Consider the following 19,731-nt stretch of genomic DNA (forward strand, 5'->3'; position numbering starts at 1 on the left):
CAAATGACAATTTTAAAACAGATCTCAATGCAGCATAGAGGTTTTTAAAACATAAGTAAAAACAAAATGCGACTCGAGCAAATTCTTGCACAAGGTAGCGTCCCAGTTACCAAAGTGCCCGCTCCCGCGCTAAGATGCCTTCAAATACTGATTCCCCGCCTAGTTCTCCGCCCTGCCCTTAGTGATTGGCTGGCAGGAACCCCGTGGCCCGTTAGGGAGTCAGCGCCGGCTATGTCCGTGACCGTTCTCCGATAGGAGGTACAGTTCACTTCACTAATTCAAATTACAATTTTGAAACAGATCTCAATGCAGCATAGTGGTTTTTAAAACATAAGTAAAAACAGAATGCGACACTAGCAAATTCTTGCGCAAGGTAGCGGCCCAGTTACCAAAGTGCCCGCTCCCACGCTAAGATGCCTTCAAATACTGATTCTCTGCTAGTTCTCCGCCCCGCCCTTAGTGATTGGCTGGCAGGAACCCCATGGCTTGTTAGGGAGTCAGCGCCGGTTATGTCCGTGACCGTTCTCCGATTCGAGGTACAGTTCACTTCACTAATTCAAATTACAATTTTAAAACAGATCTCAATGCAGCATAGTGCATTTTTAAAACATAAGTAAAAACAAAATGCGACACGAGCAAATTCTTGCGCAAGGTAGCGTCCAGTTACCAAAGTTCCCGCTCCCGCGCTAAGATGCCTTCAAATACTGATTCCCCGCCTAGTTCTCCACCCCCGCCCTTAGTGATTGGCTGGCAGGAACGCCGTGGCTCGTTAGGGAGTCAGCGCCGGCTATGTCCGTGACCGTTCTCCGATAGGAGGTACAGTTCACTTCACTAATTCAAATTTTAATTTTGAAACAGATCTCAATGCAGCATAGTGGTTTTTAAAACATAAGTAAAAACAAAATGTGACACGAGCAAATTCTTGCGCAAGGTAGTGGCCCAGTTACCAAAGTGCCCGCTCCCGCGCTAAGACGCCTTCAAATACTGATTCCCCACCTAGTTCTCCGCCCCGCCCTTAGTGATTGGCTGGCAGGAACCCCGTGGCTCGTTAGGGAGTCAGCGCCGGCTATGTCCGTGACCGTTCTCCGATTCGAGGTACAGTTCACTTCACTAATTCAAATTACAATTTTAAAACAGATCTCAATGCAGCCACGTGGTTTTTAAAACATAAGAAAAAACAAAATGCGACACAATCAAAATCTTGCGCAAGGTAGCGGCCCAGTTACGAAGTCTCAGGGACACAAACATTTCACCACCAGCTCCCCTGAACTACCTGGCTGGGATTTCTCACCTGCTAAGAGATGCCAGCTGTTGTATTTGACCTCTGGAGGCTTTTTGCCACTGGGAGCTGGAAAAAGTAACACAACTTCGAGAAGCATGACATATCCACATCTGTTTCTGGCACATTGCCAGAGAAATATTCGCAGCGCTTGCCCGTAGTCCAAGAAATCGCTGCACGCTGCATCGAGTGCACCGATCTCTAAAGTCCGAGATCACCGCAGCGATTCCAAGGCAAGGCATGCAGTGTCACTGCAGGAACCCACACATCGTCCCAGATCGTTGCATCACATTGAGGCCAGCCAGGACAGGCACTTTGTAAGATGGCCTACATTTTTTCTTGTTCACAGTCTTTTCTCGGACCATATCCCTGACTTTTGAGGTCCAGCCAGATCTTGCCGGAGCTACCTTTACTCTCCGGTGGTGGTGCCTTTTACTTGGACGTTGTTTTGTTCATCCTGGAAGTCTTTTAAATCCTGTAAAACAACTCAATGTATGAATGACTTGAGCCCATGGCAAGCATTCTTTCAGCTTTGCCACCTATTCCCAAAGCACCTTGTGCTTCCCTTAGCAACCTTTTGAATCTCTGAATCCATTCTGGCTCCAATGATGAAGGTACTCATTATATGACTGCACACATTAACACAAATCACACACTATAAGAGTTGGGAATGCTTGCTCTGCTAACCACCTCTAAGGTCGGTACCGGGCTCATGACACTAATTTGTTTCCCTTGAGATAGGGCACACTCTCTCACTGCAGCAGTCTGTACTGTTGTCATTATTTGTTCAGTAAATGCAAAACACATTTCAGCATTTGTATATAAATCTGAATTACATGCTATCATTACTGTGTCACCTTATTTGAATGCAACATATATGTACCCTAATGTACCCGTGATTACCCGGATAAATAGATTTGTTGTGTTTACACATGTGTGCAGGTGTTCTGAAAGCTATCATATCAGCTTGAACGAAACGTAAAGTTTCCATGTGTTCTAGTGTTCAATGTCTGCTTGAAAATTCTGGGCATAATAAGTTGTCAATTTTTTTTACTCATTCTGTATAAATTGGAATGTATGTTCTGCCAAACTAGGCTTTTGCCCTTACTTGGCAACTTGCATCCTAAAAATAGGACCCTGAGGTGGGCAATTCTCAATTTTTTTTATTGAATCTGTAGCCCACGTGAGGAAACCCCAGGATTTTGTGGTTTGCTGTGGTCAAGTGTTCTATAAGGTCATTGTCTGTTAAATATATACCATCAACATATCACAATGACTGGTCATCAACATTTTCAAGTAATTCTGTGACTCTGGCTGAAAACAGCCCAGGGCTACTTTTAGACTCCTGAGCTATATGTTAGTTTTGTTTCTCAGAACTTAATGCAATGAAGGCTGTCAAATACGTGCTACCAAGTGCTATATTTTTGGCAGAAAAAAACATTTGAGATATCTAGTTTTGTTTTGTGTTTATTCTACACAATGTCATTCACTAGTGCTGCACTGTGTTTGTATTGTACTACAAATATGCAAGTAGCTGAGTTTAAGTGTCCGTAATCAAACATCATATGATATGATTGATTTGGTTTCATTTCTGGGAACAGTATTATTCATTGAAGAGGTGCACCCTTCTATTATACCTTGGTATTCTAGTTGTTCTAGGAATTCCCTAACTTGTTGTTTCGCTTAGATATTGTCTTTGGGTTTATGAGGTTGTCCTCAATGGTATGTCATGATAAGGTGAACCATCATCCCACCCCATATGGTTGCGGGCATAACGGAGAAGCTAGCACTAAAGCCCACTCCTTGGCATACAAGTGTTAAATCGATTCTGGATCGAGGTTGGAAAAGGCTAGTAAAATCACTGTTTTCCCCTTTGGGCAATTGATTACGAAATGAGTTGGCCAATCTTTTTCGACAAAAGAATATTGCATCCTTGTGTGAGCTCCTCCCAGAAGAGGACATTACTGAACCTGGGTATGTCCAGCTCCAACCGTAGTTGGATTTCATATTAACAATGTGGAATGCTTAACCTAGTATCTTGTGTTTCCACTGTGATACACTTACTCAGTACTACTTCCACCAGACAATCCATCAGGTTCTGGTGAACTATTGTGACTTCTGCTGCGCTGTACAGCATTGTCAATGGAAATTCCCCATTCAGAAGCAAAGTCTTTAAAATCCAGGGCATTCCTGATCTTAAGTCTGGCTACCTTCCTCTTTTTAAATTGAGGTTTAGATGTTTTAGGCTTTTCTTCTTGCTTAATTATGTAGTCACAGGAGCGTTGTAAGTCCTTCTTTTGTTTCACTTGCTTTTCTGATCTGTGCTCTGTCCGTTTTCCTCTCTTGAAACATTTATCAGATGAATACTGGAAGGAACGAGAGGGACATGTATCAGTATGCTGATACCTGTCAAGTGGTTTACATTATCACGGTTCTGCAAGTTGTAACATTTCTCTGTAGATTCCTGTGTAGGAGACCCACTCTGTGATATTGTTATATGATTATTTTGTATTTTATTGGCCCACTTCCTCTTCGTTGGAGAGTCGGTGCTTGCTTAGAGTTATCCTTTTCAGCATTACTCTTCAGTCGTGGTTTCCCAGCTCTGGTCCCCAGATTATCCCTAGCCAGCGTGGCATAGGTTTCTTCGGAAGTTTTAGGTAATTTGCGCTCCTGCTCTCCTCTGCAGGAGGAAAATCCCTTAAAGGTCGGTGTATAGCTAATGCTGCTGCTTCCCCTTTAATGTTAGTCAACATTATGGCACACACTGCAGCAAAATCACCCGTGAGTTTAATTCATAAGTCTAGGGCAGGTGCTGTCCATGCTCATTCTGGACCTGTTTCAATACGTCAGGTGGAACTGCCAGTGAAGGGGTACTATGTATTCTGGTATATACTGCAACAAAGACCATACCCCAAGTAGCACATTCTTCTACTGGGGGATTCATCCCCGTTGGCGAACAAATGGTTAGTATTCTGTGTTTTTCCTGAAGGCCCATATGGGGAAATACTGCTTCAAGCTGATTTGTTTTTTGTGCAATCCAAAACGGAATTTCTTTCCTCTTGGTGGGAACTTTTCCCATACCTGCATTCAATGTTTGTGGGCTAATGGCTAGTGTAACCAATTGTGGTAGTGCAGCTTGAACTGCCAGCAGAGGGGTAACTGTTAATGTTTTCATTACGCAATGTGTAAGGCATCTGCATATTATTACTAAAGTATTGTATAATCCCTGCAGTTGGGCTGCGGTCAAATTATTGATACCTGAATATGGTGTGTATCCAGCCAAGACTGGCCATGTCTCCCCCTCATTGCGGAGTGGGCCTGCTCTCAAGTTTTCTGTAGTCTGGGGAGGGCACCTTTAAACCAATTAGCATGTTCTTGGTAAGTGAGAGGGAGTTCTGTGGCCTCATATGGAGTGTAAATTTCTGGTGTTTCACCTACTTCATATTTGTGATATAACCACTTTGCATTATCTGAGGCTGTGAATTTAACTCAGGAGTAAAATACCTCAGTTCTATATGCTTTGTGTGCCTCGAACGCAAAGGTATCGTCCCCACCATCTAGTGTGAGACCATTTTAAAGTAGTTTCTGAGTGACAGTATGTCTACAGTTTTTTAAAGATGTTTTGTGCCATGTTCGGTAAGAAATTATAGAGTTGGCTAACACAGTGGGCATCAGATCCTTTCAAGCTTGAACAACCTACAGTCAATACATAGGTTATACCTACTCAGCTGAGGATGAAATTCCCTACCACCACAGACAACTCCGGTTAAAAGGTGTGTAGGGATCTCTGAGAATGAACCATTGAAATACTCAGTTGATCCATACAAATAAGAAACTAGCCAATGATGACAACATTTTGGCTGACTTTGAGAGGTCCCTGCATGCTGAAGCTTTCAAAAATGAAATTCCAAGGTATGTAGATGGCTAAGAGCAGATCCCAGGTCACTGAATAGTGAACAGTTTGCTTATGGGGCAGTAGCAGCTTTAAACATCTTGCAATATGGTTATTAATGTATTTATGTGTTAATGATGATGTTTTTTTTATAAATGCTTTGTCCAATTAATGCATTCTATTCTGTTCTTCTGAATCTTTTCTCAGAACATCCTAGATGACTTGCTGTTGGTAAGAAAAATATAATTCGCACATGTAGTTCCTGTCATATTCTCTTGGAGTTTGAACCTTTTCACCCCCAGAACTGCCTGTGTGTCAAGTGTGTTAGGAATTTCAAAATCATGACTGATAGAGACTCCAGTCATAAACAGAATGGTTTGGAAGGGACAGGACATTTTGAGTAATGTGCATTAGCAAATAGTATTATTACACAAATACTTAACATTGTTCACAGTTCAAAGTCAATAAAAATCATTTCAGCATGCTAACCCTATTCACATGTTGATATCATTTGTCTCTGCTGAAACAATACCTCTAGCAGTCATCCACCATCCACAGTCAGCAGGTGCTCTGTGAGGTTAGTTTCACGAAAATACCATTAATAAAATTATCTGAAGGTGGAAGTGGGCAGGGCCGGATATGCATATGGTATGCCTCCATGCAAACCCCACCATCAGTCAAGGTGGACTGAGTAAAGAAATTCAGGGTAGCTGGAATACATTTTTAATTAAACCTGGCCACCTTTACTGAGCTTTTTGCAATTGGTAGTGGCTGCCATGATGCAGCACCTATACCCTCCACACAGCAGTGAACTCCCAGTAACAATCTTAGAGGAGTCAGTGACTGATGCCACCTTTGGTGGCTCCTGTGTCTATTCATCAGATGTTATAAATATATTACATCATGGTGGATGTATTTTGATTGTGTACATCGCATAGATCATTTTTTTCAAATCTTAAGAAACAGTGGTGTGCTAGTCAGACCATAGGGAGTTGCGTTTTAGGTCCATCTCTAGACGAGTGTTTGTTGCTATTTTATTCAAAGTTTCACATGGAGTGCGCATCAGAACACTGACTAATGACAAATGGATATTTTCTTTTGTCTCCTAAATTTCAATAGGATAAAATTCTGGCTGATCCGGTAAGAGAGCTGTACTGTCTCCATAAAGAATTTCTATACTTTTATTGTGCTATCAAACATTTCCTAAGTAAGATCTTGAATGGCTCCGGGTAGTCTGCGCTTAACAAAACCCATTTAATAATAATAATAATAATAATAATAATAATAATAATAATAATAATAATGTGATGTGTGTTTAGATTGCAATATGCCTGCAACAAAATATCAATGATTTTACTTTTAAACCTGTTGGTGAAAAGTATGAAACTACAATGAGCTGAATTATTTAGATATGGACATGCTTAGTTTGCAATGGAAATTAGTCAAACAAAATGATCACAGTGAATTGAAACATGACTTCTTCATTAAGGCCAGGTAAATAACTTGATTTGAACAAACCATTGAGATGTGGGGGATTTGTCTTTTTCTCTCTGTTGATATTTTAATGTTTGACTCTCACTGCCCTGCATCAAGAATTGATTCTGTGCTTTGTGATACTTTGAGCAGAATGTAAGAGGCCCCTGTCAGGAAGACTATCTTCCAGTGCTGGTCCTTGGACACTGGCAAACTGGTAGATATGGGACAAGCAACAGCTGTTGACTGCCGCCAACAGATCAAAGTCTAGTGGAGGGACAGCAATTGTGCATACATTGGTCATTCCTGTGGTGCAAAGTTTGTTGTGTTGTACATGACTATCTTATTCAGTTTTAAATAAATATGTTAAGCACACATTTGCTGTAAGGTTTCTTACGTTTACGGTTCTGTAGGGGGCAAGGCATGATGGAGCGGCTGGTTTTAGGCATCTCAATAACAAATCCAAGTCTTTGTTTGTCTGGAGGCATCTGTGTGGAAGCGAGGTATAAAAGTGGTGTTCAGAGCACCCTGAATTTCAGAGAGTCATTTGCTCAGTCTTCTATATAATGGGAGTGAGTTCCAATGAGATGCTCATCTGCAAAATGTTTGATGGCAAAATTAGTGAGTTAACACTAATTTCTGGTTCGTCGATTGTAGACTTGCAGTCGAATTATGCAGAAGAATAGCTTGGACAAGTAGTCAGAGGACCTGCTGTGTATAGCTTTGTGAAAAGGCATTGTGCTTTTAAATTTGTTCTGGCCTTTACAGGGAGCTAGTGGAGGGCTTTGAGAATGGTCCTAATATGGTCACGGCAATTTAGGACAAACAGTATTTGGACAGCTTTGTTTTGAGCATTTGGAGTTTGATGACTGATTTTTTCAGCAGACCAATACACAATCTATTGTGATTGTCAAGGTGGGACATCACAACAGCAAGCTTAATACTAACGTTTAGAGGATGAAGAGGGCAGGAAGGGCATCAAGCAGCAAACATAAATAATACATGGAATATTTAGAGACAGTGTTATTCTGTTGCATAATATAGAGCTCACTGTTAAACAAGACTCCATAGATAGGTGTTTTTGACACAGCTTGAGAAGGGGAGAATCAGATCAAGTGAAGAGCAACTGTTGAGGGCTAACCATCTACAAGAGAAGAATCTCAGTTTTTTCCCCATTTAAAAAAAGTTTCCATCATCAGTGATGAACATGGGAGGGGCAATATAATGTTGTGGATTGGCTACTAAAGTTGCCATCACGCTTGTGAAGAAGCTGTGTGTCATCCACATACATATGGTAGCCAATATCATGGGGGTGAGAATCTTCTTCAGATGGTACATGTAGATATTAAAAATGTTGGAAATAAGCCTGAGCCTTGAGTGACACCACATTTAATGCTGATTCATCTGGACATTAAAGTATCCAGTGTGAGTTTGTGGTAGTACAGAAAAAAGATGGTGCAAGTGGGTAACTTAGATAGCCAGCACCTCTGTTATGTTTGCATAGAAAGGAGATATTGTCTCACTACATTCAAAGCGTGCTCAATGTCTCAATACCGTGCCACCCACCGTATCACACAATATATGTAGAAATATTCCGTATATATAAAAGACAAATTAAGCCATAGACAGAGCACACCATATACAAGTAAACAGCTGAGTATCCACGATCAACAAAATTGTTTATTATGAAAAGATTCAATGTGTTTTTAATTCAGCAAGCAATCTTCATCACAATTGTTCAGTTGTTCTAACAATGATACAGCTACAGCTGACACGTGTTTCGTCACCCACTTGCGAATTTTTCAAGGCTGTTGAACAAGATCATACACAATATTTTATATTACTTGTATTCAAAAGGAGAGATATGACAAATAAAAATATTTTCCTTTTCTTGGTACTATCTCTATTATGCTAGTTTAGAAGTCCATCTGCTCATACCAAGTGAAATTATGCAAGTAGTAACAAAATTGTGTATGTTATAGAGCATCACCCATGTGTGTGAATCAGAAAAAATGTCATAGCAGCTAACAGGCTGTTACGACACTATTAAAAACACCGAGTAGTTAGAAGTGGAATGAAAAGAAAAGGTTCTAACAGAGAAGCCTTAAGCCCCATGCTAAAACCAGTAAAATGAATGTTTATGAATACCTCCACAAGTAGATGTAATCTGGAAGTAGAAAATCTCCTTCATCCTAGGAGGATAAGTTTGTAAATTCTGCTTTCCAGATCACTAAAGAAGATCCGTCAAAATAAGGACTAGTATTAGTGAAAAACCAAATATGTGCGTCATATACCCTTAAAGATGTAAGAGATGATAACCAAGGATGACCCATGCTTGGAAGAATACTGGGACATTATAACGAAGCAGCAAGACCGTAAATTGCACCATCAGCTTAGAGTAGGTACTCTACCACTACGCTGGCTAATGAGCAGATGGAAGAACACAGGAAGTGATAAATGTCCATTTTGTTTGGATCAGGTTGAAACGGTTGATCACTTCTTTGTTGTCTGCCCGGAGTATCAACAACCAAGACGCTTGTGGTTAACACCTGTCTGTCGGTTACTAGGAACCAGATCGGCGCCGGTTGCAAGTAGAATCTTGAAATCTGACACCTCTACTCCAGTGGTTATAGGTGTAGCGAAATTTGAAAGTTGGGCCTGGGTACTCCGGATCTGTAAAATCAGTCCTTAATTTGTGGTGCACAACCCAGCGGAAGTAGGCATCCCACAGGGGTTAGGGATTTTTGACTGATTTGGATTTTATTGTTATCCGTTTAGCTGTCAAAGTCTTTTGCTACTTGTATATTTAATTCGTTTTTAACAACTTTTTTACTTTTTTATATCTATTTATATTTTATGTTTTAACATACTCAGAACTATCAACGTATTTGTGTATAATAAGGATGATTTGTATAGACGCTTGTATTGTATAGTATGTATTTCATGAAAATTCGAAATAAAGACTTTTTGACTGATAATCACTAAGTTGTTTAAAAATTCGATGTTGGCCAGAGAGTCAAATTAATAAACCCAGATTTCTCTGTCCTAGCGTGATACTTATTAGGTACAGTATCTTCACTGTTTCCATATCATTTGCAGTAGCCCTAATAACAATGAGCATCATTTCCTTCGTGTGTACTAATGCTCTGTATATTCTCTCGAACAAGTTCTAAAAATCCCAGTCACTCACTTGTTTGAATAGAATCACAAGTGTGAAAAACAAACTTGAGCATGGTACATAATTAAAGTGTTATTATTGACTCAAATATGTGCACTTACTCAATACTTCATATTAATGTAGGATAACTGATTGCTGTTGAGAGAAATAGTCCTGTTAGGAAAAAAGGCCAGAGTTTGTACAAAGCAAACATCCCTACCCTCGATGGATCGGGATGACTACACAAGCAACACACCCCATTCCACCTAGAATTTCCGTATTATGTAGCGTTAGCAGCTCACCTCTCGCAAGCGTGTTCAATTGTAGCACGACATCTTTCGATAAGTAATACGATGTTAAATGTAATAACGTCAAGTCTCCAAACTGTTGTAATAGTCTTTCAGGCTAAAAAATAGTAAACAACCAAAAAGTCTGTAAGTTCATTGATGTGCCCCTATTAATACAGACACGCTAGTTCCATACGCTGCCATATGCCCAGAACTATAAAAGATATTATCCTTGGCTTACCATGAAAAGTTGTTAGTATCCGGTCCACATTTTCACTCTAAGTAAGGAAGGTATTTCCCGTGCTGCATTAACCGTGAAAGTTTTGAAGCCTCCATCTCCTGACGTGTTGTGCCGTAACAACATGCATCACGGCGTCTGGGTTACCCCTTGGGCGCGGCCGCGATTCTGCAGCCTGTGCGGCCGTTTGAAGAGTGGGCGGGTTCATGACGGCCCTCAGCCATAATCAGCACACGAGCACAGTGATGCATGACAGCCGGGGGCCGTCATCAGCATGCAAGGGGTTAAGAGTCTTTTCTAAGTTTTTTGAATGCAAGTAATATAAAATATTGTGTATGATCTTGTTCAACAGCCTTGAAAAAGTTGCAAGTGGACGACAAAACACGTGTCGGCTGTAGCTGTATCATTGTTAGAACAACTGAACAATTGTGATGAAGATTGCTTGCTGAACTAAACACACATTGAATCTTTTATATTAAACAATTTCGCTGATCGTGGATACTCAGCTGTTTACTTGTATATCCTGTGCTCTGTATATGGCTTAATTTGTCTTGAGTTTGTGGTAGTAATGGTAGAGGAGTGAAGTAAACCTGGTAAATGGAGCTCCAGTAATGCCGCAAAAGTTGAGAGCTGTTTGGGAAGAATAAGTTGATCAATGGTGTTTAATGTTTCCAACATATACAGGAGCCAGACGCTTTTCCCTAATATTTTTAACATAGTTGAGGTATCCTTTTGGGATTTGAAAATCTAATTGGAAGGTAATGAACATGTAATCTTTCTCAGGGTGGGATTAGGGTGAGTGGCAGACCATAGTTTTCAATGCATTGACAACAAAGGGGGGTCCAGAAATAGTCTATAGTTTGTAAAATTCACTTGATTTGCAAACCTTTTTTAAGGATGAGAATGATGATATCATGTTTGGGGGGTTTAGGAAAGGATCCACTTGGGAAATGGAAACGTGAATTATTTGCCCAGTGACAAATTGTCGTAGTGCTTGGAGGTTTTCTTAAAGGTTTTGGGTTTATTTCTCACTTACGTCTTTGAGGCTGGAGTAAAGTCAGAGAGAGTGGGAGCAATGGGTATTAGAGGTCATAGGGACAATGAGCTGAGGTGGAGCTCTCTCTCCTAGAGCTGAGATATTATTAGTGGAATAGGAAAATACGTTTTCACAAGTTTCAAAGGAAGACACCTCGATTTTTAACAGAACGTGGTGAGTCACCATCGCCTCAAAAATACAAATAAATATTTAAGTGAATTATTAGTGCCATTGATGCAAGATCGAGGTTATGCCTTTTAGTTCTAATACAAGCTATCTTCTATCCCCTTGAATGAACTCTGCAGACCATCTGTTCTATAGGGAGTTTTGTTTTGTTCCATTGTCATTTAAGAGCCCTACATTGGCATTTCAGATGCAGGATTTTGTCTGTGAACGAATTTTTGGATTTCATTAGGACATTTTACATGTGGAGACCTGGGCCGCAATGTCCAGGGCAATTGTCATTTTTTTCCCTAGATCAATGGAGACCATTCATGGATTCCAAATAAGGATCATGAATATTGAGCAGTAATTGGAAAAATACTCATGTTGTATGCTGTTAAGAATCCTCCATGAGTTCAGGATGTGAGGAGTCATGTGCCGGGTCAACTTATACCTAAACTCATTAGCAATGCAGAAGCTAATGACATCACAGTCCGACCAGGGTAGCTTCATAGGCATTCAAAAAGTAGCAGTTGGGGTGGTGGACAAAAGTAGGACTGAATCATTTTCTACTAGGTTGTTTATTAGACATCGAGCTTTGGGAGAAGCCCAAATTATCCATCTCCTGTCGGAATTTGATGTATTATCAGACCAGATTTAAAGGTCTCCAAGTATATTGGTACAGTTAGATAAGGGCAGAATATGTCAGGCAAGATGAAGTAGATCAGAGGGAAAGGACACAAGGCAATCTTTAGCAGGATGGTACATCACTGCAATGGTTGACGGTGGACTAGTCAGCACTCTACAAAGCTACAAAGCAGGTAGTAGGAAAACTCAAATGAGGGATTGGTATCTCCTTTACAGAGATTAAATTACGGCGAATTTAGGGCCACACAAATCCTTCTACTCTTCATCCTACATTAGGATGTTATAGTTAGGAAAGAGGATGTAATTTATGTCAGACATAGAGGCATCTCTGAACCATGTCTCTGTGATGGCTGTTAAATGGGAGAGAGGTCAAAGATTAGGTCATAATGTTATAAGCATTTTTTTCAGCAAATCTCAGGTTTGGCAGTATGTATACTCTGTCGCAACAGCGAAGGAGTATACATACTGCCAATATGAAGGTCCATCCACCTGATTTAAATGCAGGCAGACCTTCAGTATGACCATGGAGGAGACTACTCTGTCAGCACCCTGGAATCCTCCAATGGCTCTGGGGAGTGAGGGCCCTTAGAGTAATGTCTACATGTCCAACCACCCAAATTGGATGGTGGCATGTAGTCATTTTTTTTACTGTTTCTTACCACCAGGTAAAACCTGATGATGAGGAACAGTAACATTATTATTATGCTCCCCAGCCTTTGGAGAAGGTTCCCATGGTGATAAAAGCACTACATTTTTTTATTTTCGAAAAGAAGATACCTTTCAGGATTTTTTTTTATGGATTACTTTTGGTGCTGTTGTCCTGTAGCACAGAGTAATATGCATTGCCATGAACCACCATAACTGCAGTTCCTGGCATTGCTTTTATGAATGATAGCCTGCTTGGTGGTCATTTATAAATTATGTGGGCGACCTCTCCACCATACGGATGGAGTAATTTCCTTCATTCCCATGGCAGAATGGCAGGCAAGTCATGGCCGTTGGTCTCAGAAGAGTTAGTGGAATGGAGAGGGGAGGGTGTAAGCTGTTGGAAGATGTGGTGGCTGGGAAGGCAGTAGTGGGGGTGAAAAGGGAAACAAATGAGGGGATTGAAGTAGTGGCAGAGTGTACATTAAGATGAGAACTATTTTTTTCAAACACATCGAGAAAATTGCACTCACATTTTAGAAGGATCGATTACTTGCCTTGTATCATGATCTTGCAACTGTTGTCGATGTTAATGGGCAGAGTTGATGGTATTGGGCATGATGAACAGGCAAGTTTCTTGCTAAGAGGGATTATTGAGATTGACTTAGTTTGATAAGAATGTTGGAGGGTATCTATTTAGACAGCGATATCAGTTGTGTAGAATAGCTGCCCAGTAGTTTTTACATACTGAAAGAAGTTTTGGTATTCAATTTAAGTCTCTGAATGTGCAAAGAGTCCTTAGGTTTTAAGCTTCTTTTTTTACAATTCTAATGGTTATAGAAGCTGGGTATGTTATAGTATAATTGTGTGGCCAAAAGTTGTGCAAATGGTTCGCTGGTGTTACAATGAGACACATTATGGCATAGGAAAGGAGTATAGCAGACAATTGAATGATGGCAAGATTCCCCTCATATGGTCACAGTGATGGAGAAAGAGGCTGTGTATCAGGGTTTCACCTTTCTGAGAAATATGTTTCATTATGAAGCTCTGCTATGGCTAAGAATTGGCATATAACAACAGTGTGAACAAAAGTCCTGAATTTTAGCTTAAACAATGATTTGCAACAATGATCCAAAATCAGAAGCATACAGTCTTTGAGATGGTTTCGAATTTTCAGTGTCACATATGATATTTTAAATGGTAAAGACAATGCTAAGTGAATGATAGAGGTCATGCAGGCAAGGAACACTGGATGTATGGTGACCCATGAACCTATATCAACAAGTGATCTGCATCAGGAAAGGCCTTATCCAAGATAGATGGGTGTCATGAGATGCTTCAGGCAGTAGTTGGTGTGAGGAAAGGCTAAAGAAGATATTGACCTGCAGTCATCATCTGAAGTTGGGCCAGCTAGGCCCGGATGGCCCACTGTGCTCGGGGGTGGTTGTTGATGATGTTTACAGTACTGTCTTCATTATCTAGTAGTGAGAGTTATAGTCCCTTGGGATCTTAGCTATTTTCCTAGAGTTGCACTCAAATGAAGGACATATTTTAACATTTTGGAGGTTTCTTTTGTGGATCATTAGTTCTGGTTCCTTTCCAGCTGAGGGTTCTTGATCCTCTGCAATTGCCTGGGTTGGAGGAGTCTGGATTCTCTGCCCTCCTCTTTTCCTCACTGGAACCCATGGGATTCCCATGGTTGGGAATGTGGTTTCCTGAGTTCATGGGTGCTGCATGTCATTTTTGGTTGATGCATTTTTCAGGCAGAGGGTGTTCGTTCCTTGCTGGCTTACTCTAGGGATATTAGCTTAACTTCAATCATAAGTCGATTATTTTGCACTTGATCAATTGGTTTCCTTATGACGGTGAGGTTTCTATCATTCTCAGACTTGCTGGTACATTAAGACTGTGCTGCTTAGTTTAGATGGGAACTCGGCCTTGGCCTTCTCCAGCCCTGCTGGTGGATATATGAATGACTCTCCCTCTCTGGTTTAGTGAATGTGGCTTTAACATCTACCACGATGCCTTGTTTCGTTTCTGGGTCAGATGCACACCTGCGACTCTTGGTACTTAGGACTTCTTCACAATGTAAGTCAGTAATGAGACAGCAGTAAAGGTGGTTATGCTACAAGTGCTTATTAGTAACCTTCACTATCCTGAAACCAGTCATCTTCATCTCAGTCCAACGCCCTGGCTGCCCTCTGTTCGCTCCTGCTCCTCTGGCCTTGCATTTGCAAACATGCTATGATTTGGGGAGTGGAAGGGAGTGGCCTTCGTATATCCAAATGGGTCGTATTTGACATTTAAAACACATAGTTTATTTAGGTTTGAAGAGAAGGAACTGACTTTTAAGGGCAAATAGGTTGCATGTCATCAGAGTGAAGATTCACCCTGATAGAGTGAATGAGGACCGATATGAAAAAGACTGAGATGATAAGTGATGACAAATTTAAATTAGTATCAAAACCTTTTGCTGATTATCTGAAAACAACCAGCATGGAAATTGCTTTCGGGTAAAAAGGGAAGACAGGCTGAAAGTGTTACATGTTACCTGGGATATTAATCACTAATGATTGTGAGGCCCTACAAGTGCCATCAAGCAAATATGTAAACCAGTACCACGTTGTGTTCATTCAACTGCGATTGTTTGTTTTATGTAAACATTGACATGGAGGTTGTGTTAATATGCTGACTAATTGAATACATACATTCTCTTTTGCTCTTCTAAATCAATTTAGGAGTTGAAAAAAATTCTGGTAAGAAAGCTATACTTCCCTTATGCAACAGTCTGTTCTTATTGCATTCAGAGTTGAATTTTCCTACCTAATGTTTTATATAGAGCGCGTTAGGCAAACTCTTTAGGTAACAGGTTATATTAAATATGACAAAAGGTTGGATTGCAAGTTAAGAATTTCTGCTCCCAGATCTGCAGAGTTTTCCTCAATGGCAGATTGTAAAATCGCAAGAATTGGTGTTTCCACTCCGAATACAGCATTTTATTTCCTCATTCCTAAAACCTATTTTACTCTGTTTTCAGATAAGAAATTTATAGGTGAACAACATGGGAATTGTGGTTTTGTCACATACATTGTAATTCCCTTTTTGGCCAGACATTTCCTTTCTAGCCAAGATGGAATGACAGTCTATCTATAATTACATTCCATTCATAACGAGAGCCTACGTAAAGAAAGCCACTGCTGATATATTTATATAAGGCAATACAGTTGCTGACTACATATCTGTAAAAATACATTAAAGGTGCCCGTCTACCATGTGTTTCTTATGTCTCTCTTTCGAGTTCTCTCACTCCTTCTCCTTTCTCTGCTGGTTACATTTTCTGTTGATCCTCTCACACCCAGTCCTTTGCTGCCTAATTTCAGGAGCCAATGGCCTTTCTTCTGTGTTGTCACCCCTCTGTCTATGCTCCTTATTCCACTCTTCATTTAGTTTTAACTCTTTTTTTTTTTTTTTTTATAACTTTTTATTGTAAACAAGTTAACAGGGAAAAAAAAAATACGATACAAATATGTATATCCAGGACATTAAATACATTAGAGAAATAGTTAAATAATACAGCAAATATTGCAACAAGGAGAGAACAAAGAGGTATCATCAAAACGCAAAGAAAGATCATAGACGTCCAAAGTTGCTGAACGTGGAAATGAAAAAAAAATAAATAAATAAAAAAAAAAAAAAAGATTAAAAAAAAGGTATATAAGTTTATAGATTTCATACAATGTCAAAGGAAATAGAATTTTGACAAATTAATATCAAGTTAAGAAGCAAGTTCCCCAATATCTTTCAAATTTTATCAGTGAACGGCCTCCCCTTAGGTTAGCTAGGGCAGATTCCATGGAATGTATTTCCATTACTAGAGCCCACCAATCCCAGGCCGTAGGTGGATCTATAGCAATCCAGGCTCTTGCAACAGTTAGTTTAGCACAAGAAATAAGTATGGTTGCCAAGGGAGAATGTGGGATTTGGGTAGGTTGATGATCTAACAAAACTAGGTGGGCAGTAAGAATAGGCAAAAAAATATTCTTAATTCTACAGATATCTTGAATCTCGTCCCAGAAGGTTTTAAGCTTAGGGCAGGAAAACAACATATGAACTAAATTAACGGCTACCCCAGAGCATTTGGGGCATTTTGTGCGGTCTATGAAATCGGGATTGGGGGACCATCTGGAGACTCTTTCAGGAGTATAGTAGAGCATGCACGTTGTTCTAAACTGCTGTAGCCTAAGGCTGGATGATCTTACTAGCTTGTTGATGTTAGAAAGGGAGTTCGTTATTTGCTTCGGGGTGACATTAGAGCCAAGTTGGACCCCCCATTTCTCCGCTAGTTTAGGCAGGTCATTTGTTTTATATTTTAATAATAGTTTATAAGCCCCACTAATAACTGATTTAGTTTTTTTTAGAATATAAACAAGTCCAGATATCACAGTCTGCAATGCTACGAATCTTTTGTTTATTAATTAAGAAATCATGGATCTGTAAGTGTTTATATCTAGCATTTTCCGGTAAATCATATTTAAGTTTAAGCAGATTAAAATCAACAAATCCCTGTGGGCCATATAGGTCAGCCAAGGTATTAACTCCCTTCTCTGCCCATATATTATTGATATTATCAGAAAATGCTCTTGGAAGACCTGGATTACCCCAAAGAGGTAGCATCGGGTGAAAGAACGAGGTCCTGCAATATATCAATACGTTCTTCCATATCTTTGTTATATCCCTGGCCGTCTTGAACCTTACCCTCTTGAAGTAATTGGGGTCATTTGCTCTAAACAAAAACATGTTTGACTCTTGCTTCAACATAAGATAGTGAAAAAATATGGTTCCTTCCTTATGAAATAAAGAACGTAATCGTAGAAAAAATGAGGACCAAAAATACAACTTAAAATCTGGGAAGTTAAGCCCACCCTCACTTGTGTTATTTTTCAGGTGTTTCAGCGATCTTCTTGTTTTTTTATAGCCCCAGATAAAGCTGTTTAGAACCCCATCCAATTGTTGGAAAAACCGATTATTCAATGCCAAAGGAATAGATCGAAATAAATATAAGAACTTAGGTAATACCTTCATCTTAATAAGATTGATTCTGCCGATAATATTCAGGGGTAACCTATGCCACTTCTTTAAAAGTATAGCAGTGAATTTGATTAATTCATTATAATTAATATGATTTATTTCTTGTATTTTCGCCGTGAGTTTAACACCGAGATAGGTAGCTACCTTGCAAATCTCTGGAGTAGCCACGGAGGGGGAATAGTTGGCAACAACTTGTGTCTTCTGTATGTTAAGCCTATAGCCAGATACTTTCCCGAATTTAATTGCCTCTAGTTTAATTCCTTTTAGGGCCTTATTTATGTCGTTTGTATAGATAGCAATATCATCCGCATATGCAGTCAGTTTAAGCTCTTGAGAGCCAGAGCTAAAGGGCATGATTAAATTTTGCGAGTTAAGAGCCATTAAAAAAGGTTCCAAAGAGAGAGCAAATAAGAGGGGTGAGAGAGGGCAGCCCTGGCGTTAGTTTTAACTCTAACCACCATCGCTTTCAGTCCTTCCCTTCTCCACTCAACTGCCGGCTTCTCCCACTTTGAATCCCTTGCACTTGTAATTAGGTACTCTGGCTCCTGGGACTTTTCTGTCGTGGTTAACTGTGAATTCTTTATTTACATATGAAAGCAGAGCTCAGATGAATGTATTGAGAAGGCCTGCAAGATACATCGCTGGTTACCGGATTGTATTATTTTATTTATTTATTGTTTATGTAGCAATACATCCATATGGCTGAGATACCCGCCACCCCCTCTCAACACAATCCCCAAGGATGGGAAACCGGAAACAGTTCTGAAGTTTTTGGAAGACGGGAGGGAGTGACCCTCCCGGCCGTATTTATTAAAATATGAAACAAAAATTAAAACATTAAATCAACAGTTTCATATTATGTACAATTTCATTACCACATTGCGATGTTTGGCTAACCTTAACAGATTCTCTAATACAAAGGTTCTCCTAGCCGAACTAACATCCTACAAAACATTTACTTGAAATTTTTGAAATTGTACATCCTAACTTTTAAGGGCCAACGGCAAGGTCGTAAACGGTGTCAAGATCCCTAACCCAGAAATCTCGCCCTCACTTGTGAGGGGCGGCCCAGAGGCGTACCTCAAGTGCAATTACCAATTTCCCTTGACTTGACGGGGGCCCCAATAAAACTCGACGCCACTTAAAGGTCGTACGAGGACTCGTGTGAGGTATCTAGAAGGTAGCGTAGACCCCCCCCCACACCCCACACAACTTACCACATCTGCCGTCGCAGACGTCCTGGCCCCGGGAAATTCCCCAGGAGGGGGCTGTAACCCCTCCTACCCAGGAAGGGGCCTTGACCGCCTTTCCTTTCCTTTCGGCGACCCATCCTTAGAAGGGACCGCCTCCCCGTTGAGGGGCCAATGGCCACCTCCCCCGAGCGCTCCCATCCGTGCTGGGTGACGCCCACTCATAGGGATCTTCCAATTAGTGCTCACCGATCATGACCTTACCGCCCGACCAAATTAAATACGACAATGCTAACTAAATTACCAATGACTAAATGAACAAAGACAGTAGCAACTACAACTTTATTAAAAAGCATGCTTACCAATGAACACTAAAGCAAAATTTCTTTATTTGCGAGACATAACACCAATCGACCATTCTTTATTACATACTCAAAATCCTCCTGATAATACCACAACCTGTAAACGAAAATCAGAGTTAACCATCAACTTTATTCAAAACCACTTGCTGTCCTCAGGGGCTGGTGGGTGGGTCAAAATTGGCTCTTCGTTCCGTCTCGAGCTCACGTGCAGCGAGGAGGTGCAGCTTCAGAGCACAGGAACAAGAGGATGCCTTCTGGTCTTGCTTCTCCTTTT

General features: G+C 40.4%; 1 protein-coding gene across 1 annotated transcript in view; it reads left to right on the top strand.

Moving 5' to 3' along the window:
* The window catches only part of LOC147703285 (uncharacterized), a 243,233-nt gene that overhangs the window by 181,736 nt on the left and 41,766 nt on the right, over nucleotides 1–19,731 (top strand). Inside the window, exons 8-10 of the mRNA XM_086929485.1 lie at nucleotides 5,379–5,402; nucleotides 6,291–6,311; nucleotides 15,556–15,573. Coding sequence (XP_086785611.1) covers nucleotides 5,379–5,402; nucleotides 6,291–6,311; nucleotides 15,556–15,573 — 63 coding nt within the window. The remainder of the gene's footprint in view (nucleotides 1–5,378; nucleotides 5,403–6,290; nucleotides 6,312–15,555; nucleotides 15,574–19,731) is intronic.

The sequence above is a fragment of the Lissotriton vulgaris genome, chromosome 7 (genome assembly GCF_964263255.1).
Source record: "Lissotriton vulgaris chromosome 7, aLisVul1.2, whole genome shotgun sequence".
NCBI classification, from domain to species: Eukaryota; Metazoa; Chordata; class Amphibia; order Caudata; family Salamandridae; genus Lissotriton; species Lissotriton vulgaris.